General features: G+C 37.2%; 1 protein-coding gene across 7 annotated transcripts in view; it reads right to left on the bottom strand.

Annotated features, from left to right (window-relative positions):
• The window catches only part of htt (huntingtin), a 47071-nt gene extending 24136 nt beyond the window's left edge, over positions 1-22935 (bottom strand). For 2 of the 7 annotated variants that reach the window (XM_079853517.1, XM_079853518.1), the window contains exons 1-31: positions 22531-22935; positions 19377-19460; positions 18817-18937; positions 18378-18437; positions 17810-17889; positions 17470-17608; positions 15983-16124; positions 15711-15889; positions 14136-14340; positions 13071-13115; positions 12807-12884; positions 10929-11482; positions 9880-10003; positions 9668-9786; positions 9438-9549; positions 9139-9276; positions 7129-7287; positions 6946-7043; positions 6704-6843; positions 6487-6550; positions 5605-5705; positions 5384-5530; positions 4471-4591; positions 4042-4187; positions 3740-3891; positions 2531-2733; positions 2282-2408; positions 2025-2149; positions 543-653; positions 362-439; positions 60-283 (exon numbers count right to left, since the gene is read on the bottom strand). In XM_079853517.1, coding sequence (XP_079709643.1) covers positions 60-283; positions 362-439; positions 543-653; positions 2025-2149; positions 2282-2408; positions 2531-2733; positions 3740-3891; positions 4042-4187; positions 4471-4591; positions 5384-5530; positions 5605-5705; positions 6487-6550; positions 6704-6843; positions 6946-7043; positions 7129-7287; positions 9139-9276; positions 9438-9549; positions 9668-9786; positions 9880-10003; positions 10929-11482; positions 12807-12884; positions 13071-13115; positions 14136-14340; positions 15711-15889; positions 15983-16124; positions 17470-17608; positions 17810-17889; positions 18378-18437; positions 18817-18937; positions 19377-19460; positions 22531-22628 — 4274 coding nt within the window. In that variant the 5' untranslated portion in view covers positions 22629-22935. Of the gene's footprint in view, positions 1-59; positions 284-361; positions 440-542; positions 654-2024; positions 2150-2281; positions 2409-2530; positions 2734-3739; positions 3892-4041; positions 4188-4470; positions 4592-5383; positions 5531-5604; positions 5706-6486; positions 6551-6703; positions 6844-6945; positions 7044-7128; positions 7288-9138; positions 9280-9437; positions 9550-9667; positions 9787-9879; positions 10004-10928; positions 11483-12806; positions 12885-13070; positions 13116-14135; positions 14341-15710; positions 15890-15982; positions 16125-17469; positions 17609-17809; positions 17890-18377; positions 18438-18816; positions 18938-19376; positions 19461-22530 lie in introns of all 7 variants that reach the window. The other 5 variants (XM_079853520.1, XM_079853523.1, XM_079853519.1 and 2 more) reach the window with 4 other exon arrangements.
• Between the last annotated feature and the right edge of the window lie 419 nt (positions 22936-23354).

Genomic DNA, 23354 nt, shown 5'->3' with positions numbered 1-23354 from the left:
TTATATCTATAGATAAATCTCTATGAGGAAATGTTGTTCACAAACACTCTCTCACTCACCCAGAGGCGTCCTGTTCTTGTTCGGCTTGCACCATGTTTCTGAGGCTGGCGTCTGCGAGGGCCTGGGTAAAGTGAGTGTAAGGGGCCATGAAGCAGTAATGGTAGAGGCCGGGTCTGACGCTGGTCGAGCCAAGCCGCAGGGCCTTGCCCTGGGACCGACACGGGTGAGATGAGGCCCCCTCATACTGAGATGCAAGATTGGTCCCAAATAACGACTTCAAAAGCTGTAAGCAAAGAGCAAACGGTGAAGCCCCGGAAATTCATGGTTTAAAACAGAAGAGTTAGAAATGCGCACATCTAACCTGCTGAACACACACTGTGGCCATAGTAGGTTCCCGTGAGAAACAGGACTTGAGGTAACCCAGGATCTCTTCAACAGACTAGACAGATAAATACAGGGGGAAAGTTTGTTCTTAATATTACTTTTGCTCAGATATCATACTTTGTTCATTGACAAGATATAATTAGGCTTTGACATCATACTTTGCCAATATCATGCAGGGTGGTCAACTCAAGCAGCTGTGAAAGGACATCAAGCGCTGACCTCAGGAAACCCCCAAACTTCTCATTGGTGTTGTGAAGGTCTAATGTGACCTTGGAAAAGAAAACAAACACTGTAAGCAAGACAAATCCAGTAGGGACGGACATTTCGAATTGAGTACTGAGTATTGAGTACAGAAGGTTAATATAGGGCTTCTGAAGGGAAGCGATGCTTTGTTGTATAACTTTATAACGTAAAATAACTAGCTTCCGCCAGACGACCGTACGCATACTACGCAAGTCGACTTGCGCCACAAGAGTAACCCATGACGCATGTATGACGTAGGATGTAGGAGAATCGTAAGCTTAGACGCCTCTTGCGGTTTAAACACATAGGGCTGTGCAACAAACTGTAGCTCTTCTTCTATTATATATAAACCCTCCGACATTACGTTGTGCGTCGGGTCAGGGGTTAGTCTTCCACCGTAAATCGATGCGTAAGGCCGTCTGTCGGAAGCCAGTATTTATAGTTTATAAAGTTTTAAATATGAGTATTTTTTCATACACAAACGCATCGCTTCGCTTCAGAAGGCCTTTATTAACCCCCCGGAGCCGTGTGACTTTTATGATGGATAGATGCACTTTTATGGACTTCAAAACAGAAACGGCCATTCACTGCCATTATAAAGCTTGAAAGAGTCGGGACACTTTTTAATATAACTCTTGATAGTATTCGTCTGAAAGAAGAATATCATACACCTAGGATGACTTCAGGGTGAGTAAATCATGGGCTAATTTTCATTTTTGGGTGAACTATGCCTTTAAGTACTACAGAGCATCTCATCCTCATGGACTGAGCCATATTTGCCCATTCTTGCTGTGAGATCTCGAACATGTCTGGGGGGACATATGTGGTTTGGCACAGCAAGCTGTCCTCCCAGTCTCCATGTTGCACTGTCTTCGGCGTCTTACATTACGGACATTGCAGTTTATTGCTCTGGCCACATCTGCAGTTCTCATGCCTCCTGCAGCAGGTCTATGCCATGTTCACACAGGTAAACAGAGCATTTTTTGCGAGTCAGTAGACAGGTCTCTTTAGTGTCCTAAATTATTGGAACTATGACTTTTATTGTCTACCACCTGTAAACTGTTAGTGTCTTAAGGACTGTTCCACATGTGCATGTCCAATAATTGTTTATGGTTCATCGAACAAGCATGATAAACATTGTTTAAACACTTTCCAAAAGAGATCTGTAAAGCTTATTTGGATTTTGCAATATAGCATCCTGAAAAAAAGGGCATTTCTTTATTTGCTGAGTTTAGAAATCTTTTGAAACATTATAAAATGTCTTTACTGTCACTTTTAATGCATCCTTGCTGCATAAATGTATTAATTTCTTACAAAAAAACAAAAAAAAAACCTTTTGAACAGTAGTATACTGTATATAAAAGACAAAATCAAAATGCTTATGACTGCAGACTTACTTTGTAGTTAGCGTGTGTAGCTCTCAGTGCATCATAAAGCTTCAGATAAGGAGGAAGGTGATAAAAGCTGCCCATAGTGGTGGACTTGTTAACTGCTGCTATTGCGGTGCTGTCTGCTGCTCTGCCTGTATGAAAACAGTGCAAGACAACTGTAAATATTCAATTAATAAACAATGAGACCCATTTTCCTTTTGTACTCAAAGCAATATAATTCATCTGTATGGTCTCAACAGGTGGCTCTGTAGGTGTAACTGTACCTGTGTTGGTTTCTCCTCCTTTCTTTGGGCTCATGGGGGTGTTGCTTGGCTCCGTCATCTCCTTCTCTTTACCCTTCCTTCTGATTGGACTGAGAGAGGGAGTGTTGGCCAATGATGGTAAAGTAGCCTGGCAGGACGGATTAACAGAAATAATGAAGCTTTTAATATAGTGAGAAAATATGAAATATTACTGATGTGTTGTGCATTTATAGCATTATTATAATCAGACTCTATTGAATGCATTTTTACCTTGACTGCAGGGCCTGGGGGTGTGTCATCCAGCACATGGGCACAGATGTTGAGGATCTTCAGCAGGTGCGAGAACAGCTGCTCCACCATAACAACCAGAGAGCGGTCGTTAAGAGCAGGCCACGCCTCCTCCACCTTAGAGGGGGCGGGGTTAGACTCATCCTCACCTGCCCATGGACTCTTCATGCACTTTGGTGCAATAGCTTCAAAAACAGGCAGACAACAACATTTTAAATTCAAACAGATGTAAAAATAATAATAATAATAATAATAAAATAAAATAAAAATAATAATAATAATAATAATACAAAAAATTTGTGCTCCACAGGTGATACGTCTATCAGCTTTGGATAAATGGTATAAAAATCACACTTAACTCTCCTAGGCTGTTCGCTCATTTTTGGCAGATTTTATTTTTGTTGATGTTATAACAAAAAATAAGTTTCTGTAATCAGTGAGGTTCAAAACTTTTTCTAACTAATGAGTGGATATAAAAAAGTCGCATCTTGGCTGGTCGCGGTCAAAATTGACCGACCACAGGAAACTAATGAGAAAGACCATAATGCAGAGAACTTTTTTTTCCAAATATGTGTTGAATAAAATCTACATATAAGACACAATGCTGAACAAACACACAGACTACAAGACTACAAAACATCTAGAGTTAAGATTCACTTACAGAAGCATAGATTTTTTACTGTAGTAAAGTTCCAAATGTTTGTTTATTTGCTTAATAACAATGAAATTGAGAAATGTGCATGCAAATTAGAACAAATTAATTATATATGCATACTTCTATTGTCAAGACATAAGGTAAATTGGTGTTATATCATTTCATAAAAACAAATTACACTTTTACTGTTCCTGGTCAAAAAAGGCCCCCGACAGACAAGGGAGGGCACAATTTTTTCACAGCTTAAGGGGGTAAATAAGATCTGAATAACCTAAAATCCCCTTAAAACTTCTCTAACCTAAAATTTGCCTAGAATCCAGAATAATTTCAACATAGAATTTATTTATAAATGTATATTTATAGAATATAGAATATATAATTTTATTGTTACTTCTTCAGGGAAGATTCATTTCATTTCATTAAACAAAAAAAGTTACACTCTTCTCAAAAATGACCGTGAACAGCCGAAGTGTGACTATTTTTGAACAGCCCAGGCGGGTTAAACTGTGGCTAATCTAATTTAAATAAGTTTATACCAGCAAGAAGGTTTCCAGCCAGTAGAAGAGCAGACTGATGGGCGGAGAGATCAAGAGGGAACCAAGCAGAGGAGAGGAGAGACAAAACTATACCGGCCACGCCAACCGTCAGAGACCTGCGCACTTCCTCACTACTGCCAGAGTGAGAGAGACTAAAGAAAAAGAGCTCATTTATACCTTTGCAGAGTGAAACAGACAGATAAAACATCAAGATCAAGACATCCAATCTAAGCAGGTTTTCTTCTTGGTCCTGAAGGAAGACATTATTGCCCTAAGGTTCAGTTTATTTTGTGAGTGTGTACCTAAAGGAGCGTCCTCGGCTGCGGTACTGGCTGGAGCGGTTGAGATGAAAGACAGAAGAGCTCACAAAGCCACAGTGCCAGCCTGTGCTCCAGGTGCACACTGGGAACGTGCTGGACAAAAGGAATAGAGCCTCACAACAGCCAAACTGGAGAGATGACATTAAGTAAAGAGATTAGATTCAAATAAGACCACTCATACATAATACAAATTTTCTGCCTTGTTTTGTTATAGAATGTTGAAAAAAAGTAAGTGAAATATAAGAAATATAAATTATGATCCTCTAAAAAAAAAAAAAAAAAATTTACCTCTGTGGAGTCTTGGTATTTAGAGACAGTTAAAAAAATATATATATGTTTTTTTTTTAAATATAAAACAAAGGGTGGCCTTTAAATCAAATGTACTTAAAAGGTCAGAGTTGAGGCACTCACAGTCATGGCTCTGGAAGTGGAGGAGGTGAGGGCATGAGAGATGGCAGTGATGACCCGAGAGAGGTTGTTCTCTACGGTAACATCTGGTGCGTTCTGACACAGATTGTAGCCACGGTATGTTCTGCAATAAAACAGATCATATAAAGAATAAGATTAAAGCCAAGTACACTACCATTCAAACGTTTGTTAGGTCAGTAATGCTTTTGAAAAAAGTCTCTTATGCTCACCTAGGCTGCATTTATTTGATAAAAATACAGTAAAACAGTAATATTGTGAAATATTATTACAATTTAAAACAACTGTTTTCTATTATATTATATCAACCCAAGAAACATTTCTTCTTATTACTATAGTTGAAAACGGTTGTGTTGCCTAGTATGTTTGTGGAAACCATAACACATTTTTTCAGGATTCTTTGATTAATAGAAAGTTTAAAAGAACCACATTTATTTGAAACAGAACTTAATTAGAATTGAATGTGCCCTTAATGAATAACAGTATTTCTTTCTTTCAAAACAAACAAACAAATGAAAGCTGCCAGTTAAACACTAATTAAAGGGATAGTTCACCCAAAAATGAAAATTGTCATCATTTACTCACCCTCATGTTGTTCCAAACCTGTATACAGTTCTGTTGAACACAAAGGAAGATATTTTAAAGAATGTGGGAAACCGAACAGTTCTGGGGCACCATTGATTTCCATAGTATTTTATTTTCCTACTATGGAAGTCAATGGTGCCCCAAAGCGGCCTGGTTACAAACTTTATTCAAAATATCTTTCTTTGTTCAGCAGAACAAGGAAATGTATACAGGTTTGGAACAACTTGAGGGTGAGTAAATTATGAATTTTGGGTGAACTATCCCTTTAAACACAACACTGGTGTCATGTAAATGGAGTGTGTCTATAGTGTACCGTGTGATGGTGCTGACAGTGAACTGTGATGGCGGCTGGGTCTCGTGCATTAGCAGCTGCAGGTACACACTGCTCTGATCTCGTGCTATTGCCACAACCGGGTCTGTTTGAGCCTGGTCACAGTCGTAGAACAACCTGGGCACCAACCTGAGGAGAGAGATCGATCAAAATCAGAGTGTGAGATTTGTGATGTGTAGCTGGGAGATTAAACGTGTAAATACCTGCCGATGGTGTTTGCTGCCACATGTCTCACACGTGGGTCATCATCGCCCAGTAGAAAAAGCACAACATCATTCAGAACTCTGTCCTGCAGCCTCAACAACTGATAATATAAAAATTACAATTTTATATTAATTAAATATTGATTACATTTCTTATACTGTAAAATATTTTATTAAAATATTAGTGCTGTCAAATCGATGAATCGCATCTAACATAAAAGTTTGTGTTTACATAATATGTGGTTATAGTAAATATTAGTAAATATGTCTGTGTGCGTGTATATACTGTATACATATGTATATTTATACACATATATACTTGTGTGTATACAGTATATACATACACAGACACACAGATATATATATATATATATATATATGATATATATCAATTTAATAATATATGTACACACACATATATTACGTAAACAAACTTATGTTAGATGCGATTAATCGACTTGACAGCACTAAAATATATGTTATATAATATAAATAAAAAATATTGTTCATTACAAAAATATATTCAGGAAGTGCAGCTTTTTTTGCAGTTCAAAATTTATTTTACATCTCAAGTACAATCATATTTATGCTGAACTGCCAATATATAAAATTATAAAAAAATCCATGAATTATTACAATTAAGCATTTGGATATGGGGTAAAATGTGTTAGATAATGTTTTGTGATGATTTTGTCAAAAAAAAAAAAAAAGACCAGTATATATTTCATAAATGAATTTACGAAAGAATGTCATATGAAAACAACAAAGGCGAGTAAATGATAACAGAATTTTTATTATTATTATTTTGTACTAGATAAATAAAACATGACAAATGAATCCTTCATCTTAAATTGAGAAAAGAGATAAAGAGAGATGACATACCCCAGTGTAGTGATGCTCTCCTTTGTGCAACTTCTCAGTTTTTCTCTCCAAAAAACTTACTAACCTGACAAACACAAAAAAGCAGGTGATTTTAACATTCAGATTATGTTCAGCAGTTATACAGTCATTACGCATATATGTGCCTAATAAAATATTTTATCAAAATGTGCTTTGATATTCAATCAAATAGTACTAAATAAAGTTTGTGTCCTCTCACCGGAAATCTATCTCAGCAAGCGTCTCTAAGAGCTCAGTGCGAACCAGCCAATAAGAGCAGTCCTTCAGGGTCAACAGATCAATGAGCAGTTGGAGGCCAAGTTCACTGAGACTGCCATTGCACAACGCCATGATACAATGCTGTGGTTGAGTAAACACACTCAATACAATTATAATCTTCCAAAACTGACAGACAAGCATAAACTAGCATTCTTTATATGTTTATGTACAGAATATTCTCACCCTAACAGCAGCACAGGCCATTTTACACGTGACTGAAGATTCATCTTTTAGACTTCGCTGCAGCAGAGGAACAATGTTTTCGATTGTCACAGAGCTTCCTGAAAAAAACAGAAAGACAGAGAATGTGAAGACAAGCCTTAGATTTTGTAAATCATTTGATCGAGCTGTAGCTGTAGTTCTAACCTGTGACCGAGTGGATTTGGGACAGCCATGTCTCCGTGTTGTAGCGTGTCTTGAGCTGGATAGCTTGGATTAAAGCCCCACACAGGATGGCAGTTGCTCCTCTGATCTGAGGATCCCCGTGTTCAACGTACTGCAGTATATCACTGATGTACTGTTGCTCTGTTGACAAACACAACAACATATTCACACACCAGCAGTTGAAGTCACAACTTGTTTTGTTTTTTTTGTTTTTTTTTACTTTTAATAAAAAAGACAAGAAAACAAAAACAAAACAGACACTAAAACACAAAAAGACAAAACACAACAAAAAAAATATGTCAAAACAAAACAGAAAATAATAGATGTATAGAAAGAAAATCATATAGATGTCAGTCAAAGCATAACAAAAAACAGATCAAAAACAGTCCAAATGAAAAATCAGATGTCAAAACAAAAAACAGATGTCAAGAGCGAGCGGGGAGCGCGAGCGGGCGGATCTTGGACAGAGCGCACAGCGGCATTTTTAAAAGGACGGAGCGAAGCCCTATTTCCCGCTCCAATTTCGCTCCGCTCACACCACGAGTCTGAAGCATGCTCAGTCAAGCCTGACCCAGAATCCATCTGTCTTGCACAGTCATCAACAGTAGACTATTTTCAGTCAAAACTCAGCTCAATAATGAAGTTCAAAAAGGAACATGAGAAGTCATACAGGTGTACTATTAATATAAAACTAACTAACAATGATAATGTGGTACAAGAAAACGAATGTGGAGACATCGTTTCAGTCAGTAAAGATTCATTTTGGAATCTAAAAAGACACATCTCTCGAAAACATGAAAGTGTGCTACGTGAACACGCTGGGAAGAAAGCAAAAGGTTAGCAAATTGAATACGGTAACTTGTAACAAAGTGTAAATTAAATATAGTGTAATATTCAAACAAATTCGTTTTGTCATTCAAGTAGGCCTAATGGTTCGTTTTATTTAATTTGTGTCGTCCGTAATAATATTTATATTATTAGGCCCATTTATTAGTTTAATTTTACAGCAGTTTGTGTGTACAATGGATTTAAGCCGTGCATGTTGCGCAAAAGTTCACTTATCAAAATGCTGGCCTAATAGTTAATTTACTTTTAAAACTTTTATGTATATTTTTGTTTATATCATTTTTATTTATATTATTAGGCCCATTTATTCGTTTAATTTTACAGGACTTTTTGTGTAGGCTATATTCCTTCTTACATAGGCCTAATTTGTAATTTGAACTAAAACATTTCTATTTGAAAAATGTTGTTGTTGCTCATTAGTTCTTTAGGAGGTAAGGCTGTGGTCTGAGGTAAAAGTGATATACATGTCGATTTTTTTCCTTTTTTGGAGCGAGCGGGGGCCGATTTGAGTGGAGCGTGAAGCAAACTGCGTTGAGCGCTGAGCGATAATGAGCGGAGCGGCCTGATGTAGCTTTGAGCGGGGGAGCGGAGGGGTGAACAGTTCCGTGAGCGATGAGCTGAGATTCTCACCGCTCCACTCCGCTCATATGCTCTGTGTCAAGACAAAACAAATTATATTGAATGAAACAACAAGTAAATGTAAAAAAAAAAAATAGATGTCTAAACAAAACATGTCAAAAAAACTAAATAGATGTCAAGACAAAACAAAAGATAGATGTGAAAACAAAACAGATGTCATTGTCAAACTAACTGAATAGATGTCGAAACAAAAAATAGATAACAATAAACAAAATAGATCTCAAAACAAAAGAAAATCAAAACAGATGTCAAGACAAAACAAAAGATAGATGTCAAAACACAAAACTGACAAAAGACAGACATCAAAACAAAACAAAATAGAGATCAGAAAAAAACGAAATAGTTGTCGAAACAAAAACACAACAAAAAATAGATGTCAAAACAAAAGAAAACAAAACAGGTGTCAAACAAAAAAATACATGTAAAAAAATATGTCAAAACAAAACACAAAAAAAAGAGAGCGGGAGACCGATGGATGAACAGGATCATTGTCAGTGTATTTCTCACCATCTGGCTGTTGTCCATCTAGTGGCTGCAGGTAGAGTTTGTTGAAGAAGGCTTCAGGTAGAAGAGCTGCTGCTGCCCCCACACAGCTAACGGCTAACGCCTTAACGCTCACACGCACCTCGTTATCAGGAACCAGCCCTACTACATACATACATAAATAATATTTAATGAAGAAACACACTTTAATGTTCAAATAGCAAACACCAACACCCAAGAGCCTTGTATGATATTGTGACAAGCAACACACAGATTCAAGCAACACATAAGAGTCCATGTGAAGCTATAGTCATGTTTCTCACCATTTCTTTGGCCGGTGAGCAGGAAGGAGGCAGACAGCAGCCGGACACAATGCACAAGAGGCTCTTCCTTTGGATCAGTATAGTGACCAATATTTCCTTTAATCCTAGATGGCTAAACACACAGAACATATACAAAAGATTCACAGACTGTAAAGTTTAACTTTTAATTCTCTGTAAAGGATCTGTGAGGACTTGAGATGTACAACATCATTTTTTATGTGCATGTTCACCTTGTTGTCAAGTTCTGCAGGTTCCAGAACCTCTTCCTTTGGTATGAATCGATCCACACTGCTGTCAGATGATTGCCTGTTGTGACCCTTTCCCTCCAGAAGATGGGGTTTACTTAAAGCTATGCGACAAGAGAAAACAGAACTGTGAGCCAAAAGGATAACTAATAAAGCAGGGTGTATAACTGAGCTAGTGTAGAAGTGAGTATGTGTACCCAGTGCCGACTGGGAGAAAGGCTCTGGAGGTTTGTCAGGTTGTGGAGCTGCTCCCTCCTCTTCTTCATCCTGCAGTGTGCCGATCTGCATCCCTGAGTACTGACTCTCACTGCCATCCAGCACCTACATATCACACACATATACAGTACAGATATATATTATATATGTGCCAATGAAAATGAACTAAACTCACAAACAAGAATAAACATTCACAACAACTCATTCATGCAAAGGTACACAAACAACAGTCTAACATGCAGCATCACTTTGGGGAACTCATACAAATATTGTTTGATCAAAGATTAATCATATGCATGTCAAGACATTTTTTGGGCCTCACCAACTCGCAGTGGCACTACTGATTGAGGATTTAATGACTGATTCATTAGTTATTAATTTATACAGTGGTATGTTTCAGTCTTCTAATTTGTCTGAAAGAGCTTGTGGCCCGTGGCTTGCGGTTCATCGATTTATCAAAACAGGGAAACGGCAAAAAAAAAATCTATATAGTGTTATTTTAGTTTTATTTATATACTATTTTAGTATGTATTAATATTTTGAATAGCCTTATATTTACATGCTTTCAGTTTTTATTTTCACTTTAGAAAGTTTATGTGCTTTTGTTGTTTTTGTTTTCCTCAAATATTTCTATTTTATTTTATTTTTATTTCAGCTTTAGTTAATCGTAATATTCCAACTTAAACTAATTTATTTCAGCTAGTAGCCAAAGCAACATATCTAATTTTCATTTACATTTTTTTATTCATCTAAACATATTTTATTTTATTAAAACTTTGTTTTAAATATCATTTTAATTAACAAGAACAACACCGATTCATCTTCAAATGATGCCCTTAAAACTGATCTGACATCAGCATCATTGTTGTTGGGACTTGGTTTTTAATCATTGGTCCAGAATGAGGTAAATAAAGGCGTTTGAACACCTCAGGAGAGAGGTCGTGCATGTGGGGGCGGGGCAAATAAGGGGCGGGGTCCTATCAGGGGCGGGGACGAGCAACAATAACCTCACCCCCTGTCCTCTGCTGACCTGGTCACTACTGCTAGAGGAAGACATGGCAGAAAAGGTGGAGGAAGAAGACGAGGTAGAGAAGGAGGAAGAGGATGGCCTGTAGATAGATGACTCGCTTTCGGAGTGTGTGTCCGGCCCTTCGGTGGGAGTTGGGGAAGGTGGTGAACGGTTCCGATTGCGCCTGCTGGTGATGTTGACACTTACGAGCTCGGCGCAGTCTGAAGGCGTCACAGCGGAGTCCGGCCCCTCCGTAGTCGTCTGGGAACTGTCACTAGGGGGCGACGATGACACGGCTCCCACTGACATCTGGTTGCCATCCGCTATCAAGTCGCCGGACGTGCTGACGACCCCAGCGCCTCCGCTTGAGCTGCGGCTTAGCATGTCCTCCTCATCTTCCTCATCTGGAGTATCAGGCCCTACACCTTGCTCTGATGCACTCAGGTCCACTGAGTCCCCCGGCTGCAGGGTATGCTGGGAGGACCGTGGCTGCTCTGTGATGATGTCAGATGTGCCAAGAGACGAAACGCCTGATGAGGAGGGAGCTTCACTGGAGCTGTCACCACCGACCGAGGCTTAAGGAAATGTGAAAGAGTGCAACAATGCATTATTTCTGCCACACAATACATGTAATGTAATGTAAGAGTATGTAAAATTGAAAATTAACTCGATTTTTACATTTTATGAAAAATGCCAAATTCATGGCTATGATACTCTGAGTAGTTGCCATGGTGAAGGTGTTTTGTGTCACTGCTTTCCATTTGACTATATTTTAAAATATGCTGTATTCTTTAGGGGTGTGACGGTTAGTATATAACCTGAGACCGACGGTTATAGTTGAACACCGTCATTAGAACTCTATAACCGCCGTGTTATTAAAATATTTTTACAAACTTTTTTTATCATAGAGAATGTTTAAATACTAATTAAAAACAAATGTTAACAGTCTGTTATTAATGGTCTATATCGTTTCCAACTGTATTTGATTCTTTGCCAAGTACCCCTTGACCGACCGCCAATCATTTGAGATAGAAATAAAAGCTATGATATAGCCTAGTGATGTGCCATCATTATGAGATTTATTAAACAAATGAAAAACATTTGCAATAATAAACATTAGCAATGAACATTTGCAATCGGAAGACATGGTTTTTACCACTTAATGAAGTTTTGTTTTGTAAATCGTCAGACATGATTTTTACCACTTCATTAAGTTTTGCTTTTTAGAAAGCCTTTCTTTAAAGCGAATTTCGTTTTGTACAAATTGTATCTTAATTTTAATACATGTTTCATCAACCAATTGCATGTATTTAATAAATAAAAAGCAAATATAGGAGACAATATAATAACCGTGACATTGAGGCTCCGATGCGCCGCGTTCACTTGCATTGCATTGTGAAGTTGAACTAGAGCGCATCTCATCGTAAATGAATGAAACTCAGCGTAGGCCTATGCCTCATACATTAGCATTAAATATCTTTGCTGCATCCTTTCTAGAACAGACAAGGGCTTTCTTGCGGCCCGCATCAGCAGAGCATTGCATCGTCCATAGACCGCAAAACAATCAGCGGATGGCGGGCGGGAGCGGCTTTGAAATCTGGTCAAAAAACATTGGTGCGGATGATGAGTTATGTGATGCGGTTGCGGATGAAATAATACCCCATCTGCGTATCTCTATTGATAACAACATTGAACACTACACAAATATTAATTTTATTAAAAATAAGTTGTCCTATAACAGACGAACGTCGCAACCGTCGCTATGATATTCAGGTTCCTAAATATGGCTCTGCTCCTTCCTTTAAAATAAGGGATTATGGGATTTTTTTTTTTACGATGATTTTTTTCATCTGTCAGGAGAACATCTGAAACATAACAGCACAGCTCTCCTCAACTTACCTGTGAAGGATCCAGTGGTGACCTCTGCCCTCTCAGGGTCATCCTCCAAACCCTCTTCTTCACCTGACAACAGCTTACCTAAGACAATCACAAGATTCAAGGCATATCATTATAATACAATAAACATTTTCTATTCCAAACACATTCCTAAAACTCTGATTACACATTCATTATTAAAACTAGTGAAGTTCTACCAACATGCCACAGACAGCCGAGAAATATGTCAGTAGGTTAGACGCAAAAGAAGGGCAGACAAGAAGTCACCTTTCTGCTTCCTGAGGAGGAGAGGACTGCATGTTGACCCACCGGCTGTATGCAGGAAACAGGAAGCGAAGAGAGCAGAAAATGCCCAAAAATTTGGAGGGTTAGAGGAAGGAATAAGTGGAGAATGAAAAGCACATGCATGGTGAAAAATTGGATTGCAGTGGTGCAGTAAATCTTGAAGATTCATGATTAGTTATCAAACAGGATAGAAAATATTAATAAGCAGTGTGAGAAATATTAAAAGCTGAATTATTAAGACTTGTTATTAGTAATTAGTGAGTAGCAAATAACTTTACCAGCTAAAATCAATTCAACTGAAAAAAGAAAACTAACAATTTAACAACTTATAAAGATAACTCGTTTATATTGTTTTTACCAATTAATCTGCACTGAACTCGGTTATCAGTAAAAATGTATGCAATAGTTTGAAATAGTTTTTAACTGCTCCACGTTCCTCTGTGCTGTTCTTACAAAATAAAGTTTATGAAGTGGTTATGCACAAAATAACGTGCGAGCAAGGTAAAATATATACATCTAAAATGTGAGCACGGTATAACATTCATGTGATATGCAATATGTAAAATTTCATTATATTTTTCCATCCATTTCGATTCAATTTTTTTCCTCTCTCCCTTCCTTGTACATTATTTATATAAGCATATAAGTTATATAAGTAAAAAAAAAAGTGTCTGTGTCAGTAGTCACCCATTTTAATTTATTATAATAATTACAAAAATTATTATGGTTCTGTCATCATTGTTTATTTTATAATAAAATTCAGTAACATTTTACATTAAGTGGAAAGATTTATTTCATATTATTGATTTTAAAGACTATTGGCTGATTAATCGGTTATCATCCATGTTCTCCAATTTTAGTTATCGGTATAAAAAAATCCAATATTGGTCAACTTCTACTTATTAAAGTCCCTTATATACATGAAGCAAACCTTATTTTCTCACAAGACGCTTTTCCACTGACAGTTTAACAAAGACGACTGTCCAAACTATTGTAGCATGACCACTAATAGGATAAACGCAACGTTCTGTATGACGCAATATTTACCTATAAGCTCGAGGATGCTGCCACTGCGTGCGCGGCACTCTGTCTCTTCTCTGAAGACACTGGTGTGTGTGATTTTGCCGCGTGTGATGAGAGCGTTTAGGAGCTCAGGGGGAGGAGTGCGAAACACCTGCTGCAGAAGCTCCAGAGATGCCGTCACCACATTATGATCCCAGTGTTGCGTGTAGTGCAGGGTCAGTTCATAGACCTAAGAACACGAGATAAGGCTTTACACGTGCACAAATACAAATAAATCACTCCAACACACATAGATAAACATAATAAAACAACAAAATCTAAACTCCAAAATTATCTGTACAACTAGAAGTGATCATAACATTTTTCCAATTATAATGTTGGGTTTTGTGCATTAAAAACAGTTCGAATTTAGTTACAAAAACCCTCTCTATAAACCCTAAGAATTAAAAAGTGTGCTTTTGCTATTGTACCTTAAAAATGTTAATATGTAAGTGACTTATTTTTGTAAATGTCATGATTTCCTAAAAAAAAATAACAGCAACCCTGCTAAGTTACTGAATGGGCATGATATATAAATGTTGGTGGTCATGTCATAACAGTTATGACATTATCACAAACATGATTTCTGAACTACATGTTTTTACATACAGTACCAAAAGATTGGGGTCAGTAAGGTTTTTCAAAGAAATTAATACTTTTAGTCAGCAAGCATGCATTAAATTGATCCAAAATTGACAGACTTCTACATTGTTACAAAAAACAAAAAATTTGCATTTCAAATAAATGTAGTTCTTTTGAACGTACTATTCAGCAAAGAATCCTAAAAAAGTTATATGATTGTTTCCATAAAAATATAAGCAGCGCATCTGTTTTTATATAATAATAGGATTATACATTAATAATAAAAAAAAATTCTTGCAACAAATCAGCATATTAGGTTGATTTTAGATTGAAGGACGCCTGGATGTCACACTGAAGACTGGAGTCATGATGCTGAAAATTCAGCATTGTCATCACAGGAATAAATTACATTGAAAAAAATATTCAAATAAAACAGTTACTTTAAATTGAAAATATTATTTCACAAAATGAATGTTTCTACTGTATTTTTATATCAAATAAATACAGGCTTGGTGAGCATAAGAGACTTCTTTCAAAAACATTTTAAAAAAATCTCACAGGCCCCAAACTTTTGAATGATACGGTAGTTCATCCGGAATGCAGAATCCCTGACAACATTCAAAAGACAACGTAAAACTCATCTTTTCCGTGAGCACTTAATGTCTTAAAAAAAATAAAAATTTCCTTTCCTTTTCCCTTAATCTTCCCTTGTCTGGCTTATGCTACTCTGAGCAATGCCTGCACTTTGTATTTTGAGCACTTCTTGCATTGTTTTTGCCTCTTCACGATGACTCGCTTAATTTAGTCCTAATTTGTAAGGTGCTTTGGATAAAAGCGTCTGCTAAATGACTAAATGTAAATGTAAATGTAGTATATGAATTTCAATAAATGGTTAAAGGGGAGTCAGGAAAATCCTGTTTTCCATTATATCAATATGTTAAATCACAAAGATACAATGACGTTTATCAGTTCTGGTACCTGTATGAGTTGCTCAGGTGCAGGAGTGATGTCTGCCTCTTTACGAACGAGCCCAAAGCTGCCCTTCAGACTGCTGTTAGGAGCCTGCTGCTGAACAAGAGGCATCAGGTAGCGCAACGTCAGTAATACACCCAGAATCAGGTGACTGGAATGCTCCTCATCCACCGGCACCACCAAACCTGAGAGAGAGGAAGAAAACAGGCAACTGAATGAAGACATTTGAAGCACGCGGTTTTGCCGGAGTCTGTTTGTCCAGTGTGTGGGCGTCCTACCGAGCAGCACGTTGAGGAGCCAGGTGTAGAAGTAGTGTGTTCTGCGTGAGTGCTGACACACGCTGACAGCCGAGCTGGCCGCTGTTCGGCGAATAGTGGGAGAACTGGACTTCAGGTTGGCAACAAAGGCCTTCAGCAGCATCTAAATACACATTCATGAGTGCAACATTTAAAGTGACCGCATATGAATGAGTAATTTAAAAAGTGGGATTTATACATTTCTGAAATCCTATTAAGTTGCTTTATTAATTATAACACTGCTTTATATATAAATAATAATTTAAATATAGTTTAGGTTTTTATGCAAGTCTAGGAACATGATTGCTTACGCACACACTTTGAATTTTTTATTTGTGTGTTCCCTTGTGAATTTGTGATCCCTCTTCTGCAAAAGATTGCATAAGGATATAATCAGTGGTGGAAGTGGCCGAGATTCATTGGGGGAGACCCTAGTTGAGGACATATTAAATATTTTTAAACCATAGATTCAGAAAATCCCACTATATTTACGTGTTCAATTATTTGCATCTGGAGGCTACAGTATTACATGGATAATGGAATGGAGATGGAATTCCTCAATTTTTTCTAACTGGAACTAGAGTGAACCTCCAAATTCACTCCCTGGACTCAGTTTCTATTTCAAATAAATGCTGTTCTAAAAAATAATAACTTTCTAATCATCAAAAAATCCTGGAAAAAAAAATGTATTATGGTTTCCACGAAAATATTAAACATTAACATCAGTGTTTCCAACATTGAGAATTATAATAATCATTATTAATAATTAAGCACCAATAATGATCGAGCAAATCAGCATTTTAGAATGATTTCTGAAAGATCATGTGACACTGAAGATTGGAGTAATGGCTGATGAAAAATCAGCTTTGCCATCACAGGAATAAATTATATTTTAAAACATTAAAATAGAAGACAGCTATTTTAAACGATGATAATGTTTCACAATATTACTGTTATTTACTGTATTTTTGATCAAATAAATGCAGACAATTCCCCTGTCTTTAAATGTGAATTTGTTCTTGGAAAGGGAACAGACAGTTTCTGGCTCTTACTGATGTGAGGAAGCGGAGGCTCATGGATAATTAAATCCAATCTGACTGAGTCACATTCCATATTGAGAAGATGATGTCACCACTGCGCATTTACAGCTTCAGACAGTGAGAGGAGATAACAGTGAGGGAAATCCCACATTGAAGTGCCAAATCACAGAAATCAGGCCAGGGGAACGCAACTGACATGTCAAATGAATGAGGCCACCCTGAATGGTTAATATTGCTGTGGCATGACTTTTGAAGGTACATTTTTACCTGAAAATTAGGTGATGTGTTCTTTGGAAACCTTTTACTTTGACAAACATTAAACTAAACCAAAAACACAGTATTGGCTTAGGTTACAGTGGTTTCCTTTGGGGTTTTTAAAAACTAGCACAATATTTCATTAGTACTGAACTCACAGACTGCATTAAATACCTTGATCTCTCCGTCATTGGCGAAGTGTCCAAGGGCAGACATGATTTTAGGAATTGAGGAAGAAAGAGTTTCCTGCACAGTCTCCTCCTGACGTTTTGTGATCCGTGTCAGACATGGCAGCAGATTCACGAGGTACGGCCTAAAAAAAAAAGAAGAGAGAAATATAAAGATAAGAGTGACTGAGGATACATTCCTGTATGTTTGCTGATCGATACAATTAGAAGCATGTTACAGCTTATTCTAAATCTGAATTTCACTTTGTAATGACTAACCCAGGATCAGTTTCACTTATTTCTGAACAGACCAATGGAAGTAACTGACTTTAAGTCAATAAGCATACCTGCATTTCTGTGGACGCACCAGGTGAGCGAGCTCAGCAAACCTCCACAGGGCTGCCCGCAGACTCCGAGAGGCAGCGTTCTGTGACGATAGACAGAGTAATGCTCGGTTAGCGATCAGTACAGGTCATTAGAGAGAACAAGACACCTATAAAGTCTACTCTGCCAGTCAAATGTTTGGAATAGTTAAGACTTTAATGTTTCTGAGTCAAGTTTCTTCTGCTCACCAAGGCTGAATTTATTTGATCAAAAAACACTAATATTGTGAAATATTACCATTTAAAATAAATGTTTTCTATTTGAATTTATGTGAGCTGAATTTTCTGCAGCTGTTACATCAGTCTTCAGTGTCACATGATCTGTCCGAAATCATTATAACATGCCGATTTAGTGCTCATTTATTAATTATTATTATTATTGCTGCTCATATTTTCAGCAGTTTTTCTCTTTGAGCCAAAAACACCATTTTCCGCAGCCGAAATTTCAGTGCATCCCTAAAAAAAGCCAGACAAACTTTTGTTCCTGGTGAGAATACATCCAAACCCATAAAGAGAGTGCAATCTGATTCACCTTTTTAATCTCTTTGTACAATTCAAGCTGCAGTCTAGGCAAGTTGGAATCCATCAATGCCTGAAATGAAAAACATATATATTTTCTAAATGTCATAATCATTTGTTAACAAACAAGTATTCATTACTTCAAAGAGCTCATTGTATCTGCATTAAATTACTATATTTTTAAAATGATTACATTTTTAGCTAACTGTGATTTTTGTATATGTACATAACTTAGACAAGTTACCTATGATAACAGAACACTCTAAATTCTAATATGGACTTTCTTTATTCTGTAAAGCTGCTTTGAAATGGTGTGTATTGTGAAAAGCGCTCTACAAGTAAACATGAATTGAATTGAAAAACAAAAAGAAATGATATTATAATTGAATACAAAACATCACTATAATCATCATCCAAATGAATATATGACATTCAAACAATGCATGACTTACTTTGATGATTTTGTTTAGGCACTCATCTGCCACCATCCTGACATCAGACTCCTTGTCATCGCTGCACAGCAAGAACATTTCCATAGCAATTCCGAGCAGTTTCTGGAACTCTGGAGACGTCCTAATAACAAAAAGCAATAACATGCATTACACATACAGCTAACAATACTAGTGTGCTAAACATGATGGGCATGATGGGCTTTTCGACCCCAAACTTTTAAACACATGCTGACCTACAGGTGAAGGACAGCACATTTCTAATGCGATTCAAACTTTTTTGAAAATATACAATAAACTAATATATTTGGCTGTTTTTACAAGTGCATTCAAGCTGAAAGAACTGGACTTTGAAAACTGCTAGCATTCACGTTAAACTTTGCTAGGTGACCTGTGATAAAAGAGGGTTTTTCCATCTTAAATACCTTCACTGAATTTGCATTCCAAAGATGAAAAAAGCCAAACTAGCCTCAGCACCAATAGGCTTTTGCAAATGACTCATAAGACGTGACCAAATCTGATTATCCTTAATCTGACGTGCCCGTCCATTGACTGTTGCATACCTCAGCGACTGTGCCACGATGTTTTCACATATCGTCAAGCAATGAGTCACTCTGTCCTTTTTGGTTGTAGCAAGGTCTTTTTTTCTGTAAGAAAACACAGTGTTACTGTGAAAGTCATGAAAACAAAATAAAATGAATAAGAACATTTCATGATCACATTATATGAATCACTATTTGTCTACAAGGTAAAACAGATCATTTTGGATAGATGAACAATAATAAATTTAGTATTATTAATTAAATGCCTGTGAAATTTCAATGCAAACACAACATCTTCAGCACAGATATAATATGCAACTCAACCTAAACAGAAGAAATTGAGCTGAAAATCGAACATTAATCTGTAAGGGAGTACATTATGTTGGGCCACAGTAGTCAGCCAAAGAGTGTTTAATTTATCAGCAATGCTGATTACCTAAATACATTTGGTTAATTTAATCTTGCTAACATAGCAGCAATAAAGATGTCCTTCTAGAATGCAGCAACAACAAATCTGAATTTATTTAAACGCAAATAAATGACTTCAGTAGATGAGCGTTCTTCAACCACTAAAAACTATATAATAGGTCATATATTACAGTGGTTGATCACTTGGCTGCTCTTAAAGGGATAGTTCACCCAAAAATGAAAACTTATCCCATAATTTACTCACCCTCAAGCCATCCTAGGTGTATATGACTTTCTTTTTTCAGCCAAACACAATCAGAGTTATACATTAAACAATAGCCTGGCTCTTCCCAGATTTATAATGGGAGTGAATGGTACCTTAGATTTGGAAGTCCAAAAAAGCGCATCCATCCATCATAAAATAATCCATACGGCTCAAGGAGGTTAATAATGGCCTTCTGAAGTGAAGCGATTCATTTTTGTCAGAAAAATATCCATATTTATAACTTTATAAACTAATTACTGGCTTCCGGTAAAGGACGTACACAAGTCGAGTTCCGGTGGCCTCTGAGTGACCTCTGACCCGACGCATGACATATTGAACACGGAAGTGCAGGGGATAGAGCAAAAAACACAGACCAGGAATTAGAAGTCTAAAACTATTTTAAAGAGAAATGTCTGAGGAGCTTGAGTTTGTTGCCCAGCCCTATTTGTTTGAACCGTGAGAGGCATCTGTTCTCTCCTAGCTTACGCTACATCTACGTCATACGTCGGGTCAGAGGTCACTCTTACGCTGGAACTAGACTCTAGGTTAATGTGTGGACAGATGTTACTAGAAGCCAGTTTCTAAAGTTATATATGGATATTTTTCTTACAAAAACGCATTGCTTCACTTCAGAAGGCCATTTGTTAACCCCCCTGGAGCCGTATCTACTTTTATGATGGATGGATGTGCTTTTTTGGGCCCGTCCCTGGTCATTGTCGCCTGTCAATGACGTAATATAGCCTACGCGTTATCCTTGGTTTCCACTCGTACTGCCATAGTAACCATGGCGACAGACATGGACAACTGTGTTATGTCTAGCGGCACGCTCACACTGTTGTTGTTTCGTTCAAACATTATGGACCATGGCAAGCGTACTTTGGGACAAAAGGAGAAATAAAATGAGGAGAGAGCTCCACGTCCACGACTAACTTCAATTTGATGAGACACCGCTCTTGCATGTACTTTCTTAGACAGGTGAGCAAATGTACATAATCAATAGTTATATAGCTCAACATGATGAAATGTCAGAATATGATCAGTATGTTATTCTAATGTTGATCTAGCTTACTGCTAGTCTCATACAGCCAACAAACTAACACATAGAAAAATATTATAACTTTCAACACACTCAAATGCAGTTTAGTGTGATAGTGTAACGTTAGACCAAGTGAAACAGCGCTGCGTTACCCCACAAGTTTCATTCGTCTAATAAACTGACCTGTGTGAGTAGTAATTCAGCACTTACGGGTAGTTTGGTAGAATGAAATCATTATTCCTTTATATCCGCGGGACTCGCGTGTGGCGCTGATATCTGTCTCTCATTAGCAATCGCGACCAGCTTCATACCACAGTCACGTTAAAAACATCAGTGTATTCACTCATGCATAAACATTATTAGATCCATCAGCATGACGACAAGTTCCATAATTCCGCTTATGCGTCATCAACCTACGCCTTTGTAACTGTAAGAGGTTAGCGACCCCTAGCAGCGAAAAAAAGTACATATTTTCGCTTTAACAGAACAATATTTTTTTAATTCTCATTAATTAACAAATGCTCAGTGCGGATAAAATGCAAAGTGAACCATCCCAATGCTCCATGTGTCCTAAATGAAGAAATCACTCAATTTACAAATAATTCCCATCCAACGACTTTTCACAGTATTTATTTAGGCCTAGACTAGAGTTTGTTATTTACAGCGGAATATGATTTTAAAAAGCTCTTCTAATTAAAATAGCATTTGCACTTTGAAATGAACCAGTGATAGCCTAATCACTAGAATGTTCTTCATTTGATTTTCTCTTTATCAGAATTACAACATCATATTAATCCTCAAAACTTCAAAACCAACTGCCTGAGACCATATAATTCAACACTTCACGACATTTAAAACATATATTCAACTTAAGAGCTAGCAACACCAGAAAAATAAAATGGCTCTTGCATCTTATACATGTGTGAGGCACAAGATATTGTGATTTTGCAAGATATTCAGTGTGACTGTGGTGGATTAGTCAAAAGTGTATAATAAATATCTGGCATATTTTGGGGAGCTGACTCATGAGTGACAGACCAAGAGGCTGCATTCAAACACAGATTTACAGCTTCAAACAAAATAAATATGTTATAAACACTTTCCAGTCTCTGGTTTTGTAACAGTACTCAAGAAATAAGGAGTTATTTCTTGGTTCCTTTATATACAATAGCATTTTTCCTACGTTTTCTAAAGGAGTGCGCACTGTTATCTCGAAATGGGTGCAGAATCTATCAAAAGGCTGTGTGACACTTCTAACGAGTTGAGCACCATGTGATTTTTAAACCCAAGACAACAACAACAATCATCCTTATACGAGAAAACACTCAGCCCTCATGCATGTGATAATAACATTAGTATGGCGACTGTGTCAGGTGATGTCAGCACCCTGATGATGATGATAGTGATGAAGCATCAAAGCGTTAAACTGCATTAACAACTGATTGAACTGATTGTTCAGCACTCACTGTTTCTGGACGAGCTCCTCGGCCGACAGCGGGCCTTGCTGCTGCTGGAATGATTTAAGCGACTCAAACGCTTTCATCAGTTTCTCCATGGTGGCCATTTTAACAGAAGCACTGGTCTAGATGGAGTCTGATAGGAGAGCTGATAATATTTACAAACTCAACACTTCAGCCAGTGTAGCAGCGCTGATAGCGAGCGCTGCTGTGCAGAATGCCGAAGGGAAACTGAAGGTGTCGTCGAGATCGGACACCGCTTCCAGTGTCCAAACCCCCCTTAAATTCGATTTAATTTCCACACACCATTCGATTATGACCAGTATTCAAACAAAATGTTCAGAAGGTAGTTGATAACATGTCCAGTTCTGAAAGCCATCTTAATGCAGGGTTCGGGGAGCAACGGTTCTGCTGTATTTCCGGGTAATAAAACTCCTGTCAAAATTAAAGTCCTCTAATTCAGAATAAAATCTGTGAAGGAGATTTATCTATAAGGAGTTTGAGTGACATGCATTTTGACTCAAGCCAGATCCATCATTAATGTAGCTATTTTAACTTGTGACTGATGTGATCTCTTTTTCTGCAAAAACTAGGCTACATGTCATTGCCATCGCTGCATGCTTTATTCTTGTGCATAATGTATCTATAAATAACTTCTAAAAGTTTGTAAAAAAAAAAAAAAGAAAAAAAAAAAGAAGGAAGTTTCTGGAAACTTTACTCACTTTATACATTGTCGTGTCTTTATTTTTTTCTTAAATAAAGTTTCAAAAGCAAAATCAAAGATTTTTTAAATTGTTTGAATGTGAATCATAAAAACATGGAACACAATAGGT

Source organism: Squalius cephalus (assembly GCF_949319135.1).
Source record: "Squalius cephalus genome assembly, chromosome: 2".
Taxonomy (NCBI): domain Eukaryota; kingdom Metazoa; phylum Chordata; class Actinopteri; order Cypriniformes; family Leuciscidae; genus Squalius; species Squalius cephalus.
Note: the sequence above shows the minus strand (reverse complement) of the source record. Positions and strands in the feature narration are given on the sequence as shown.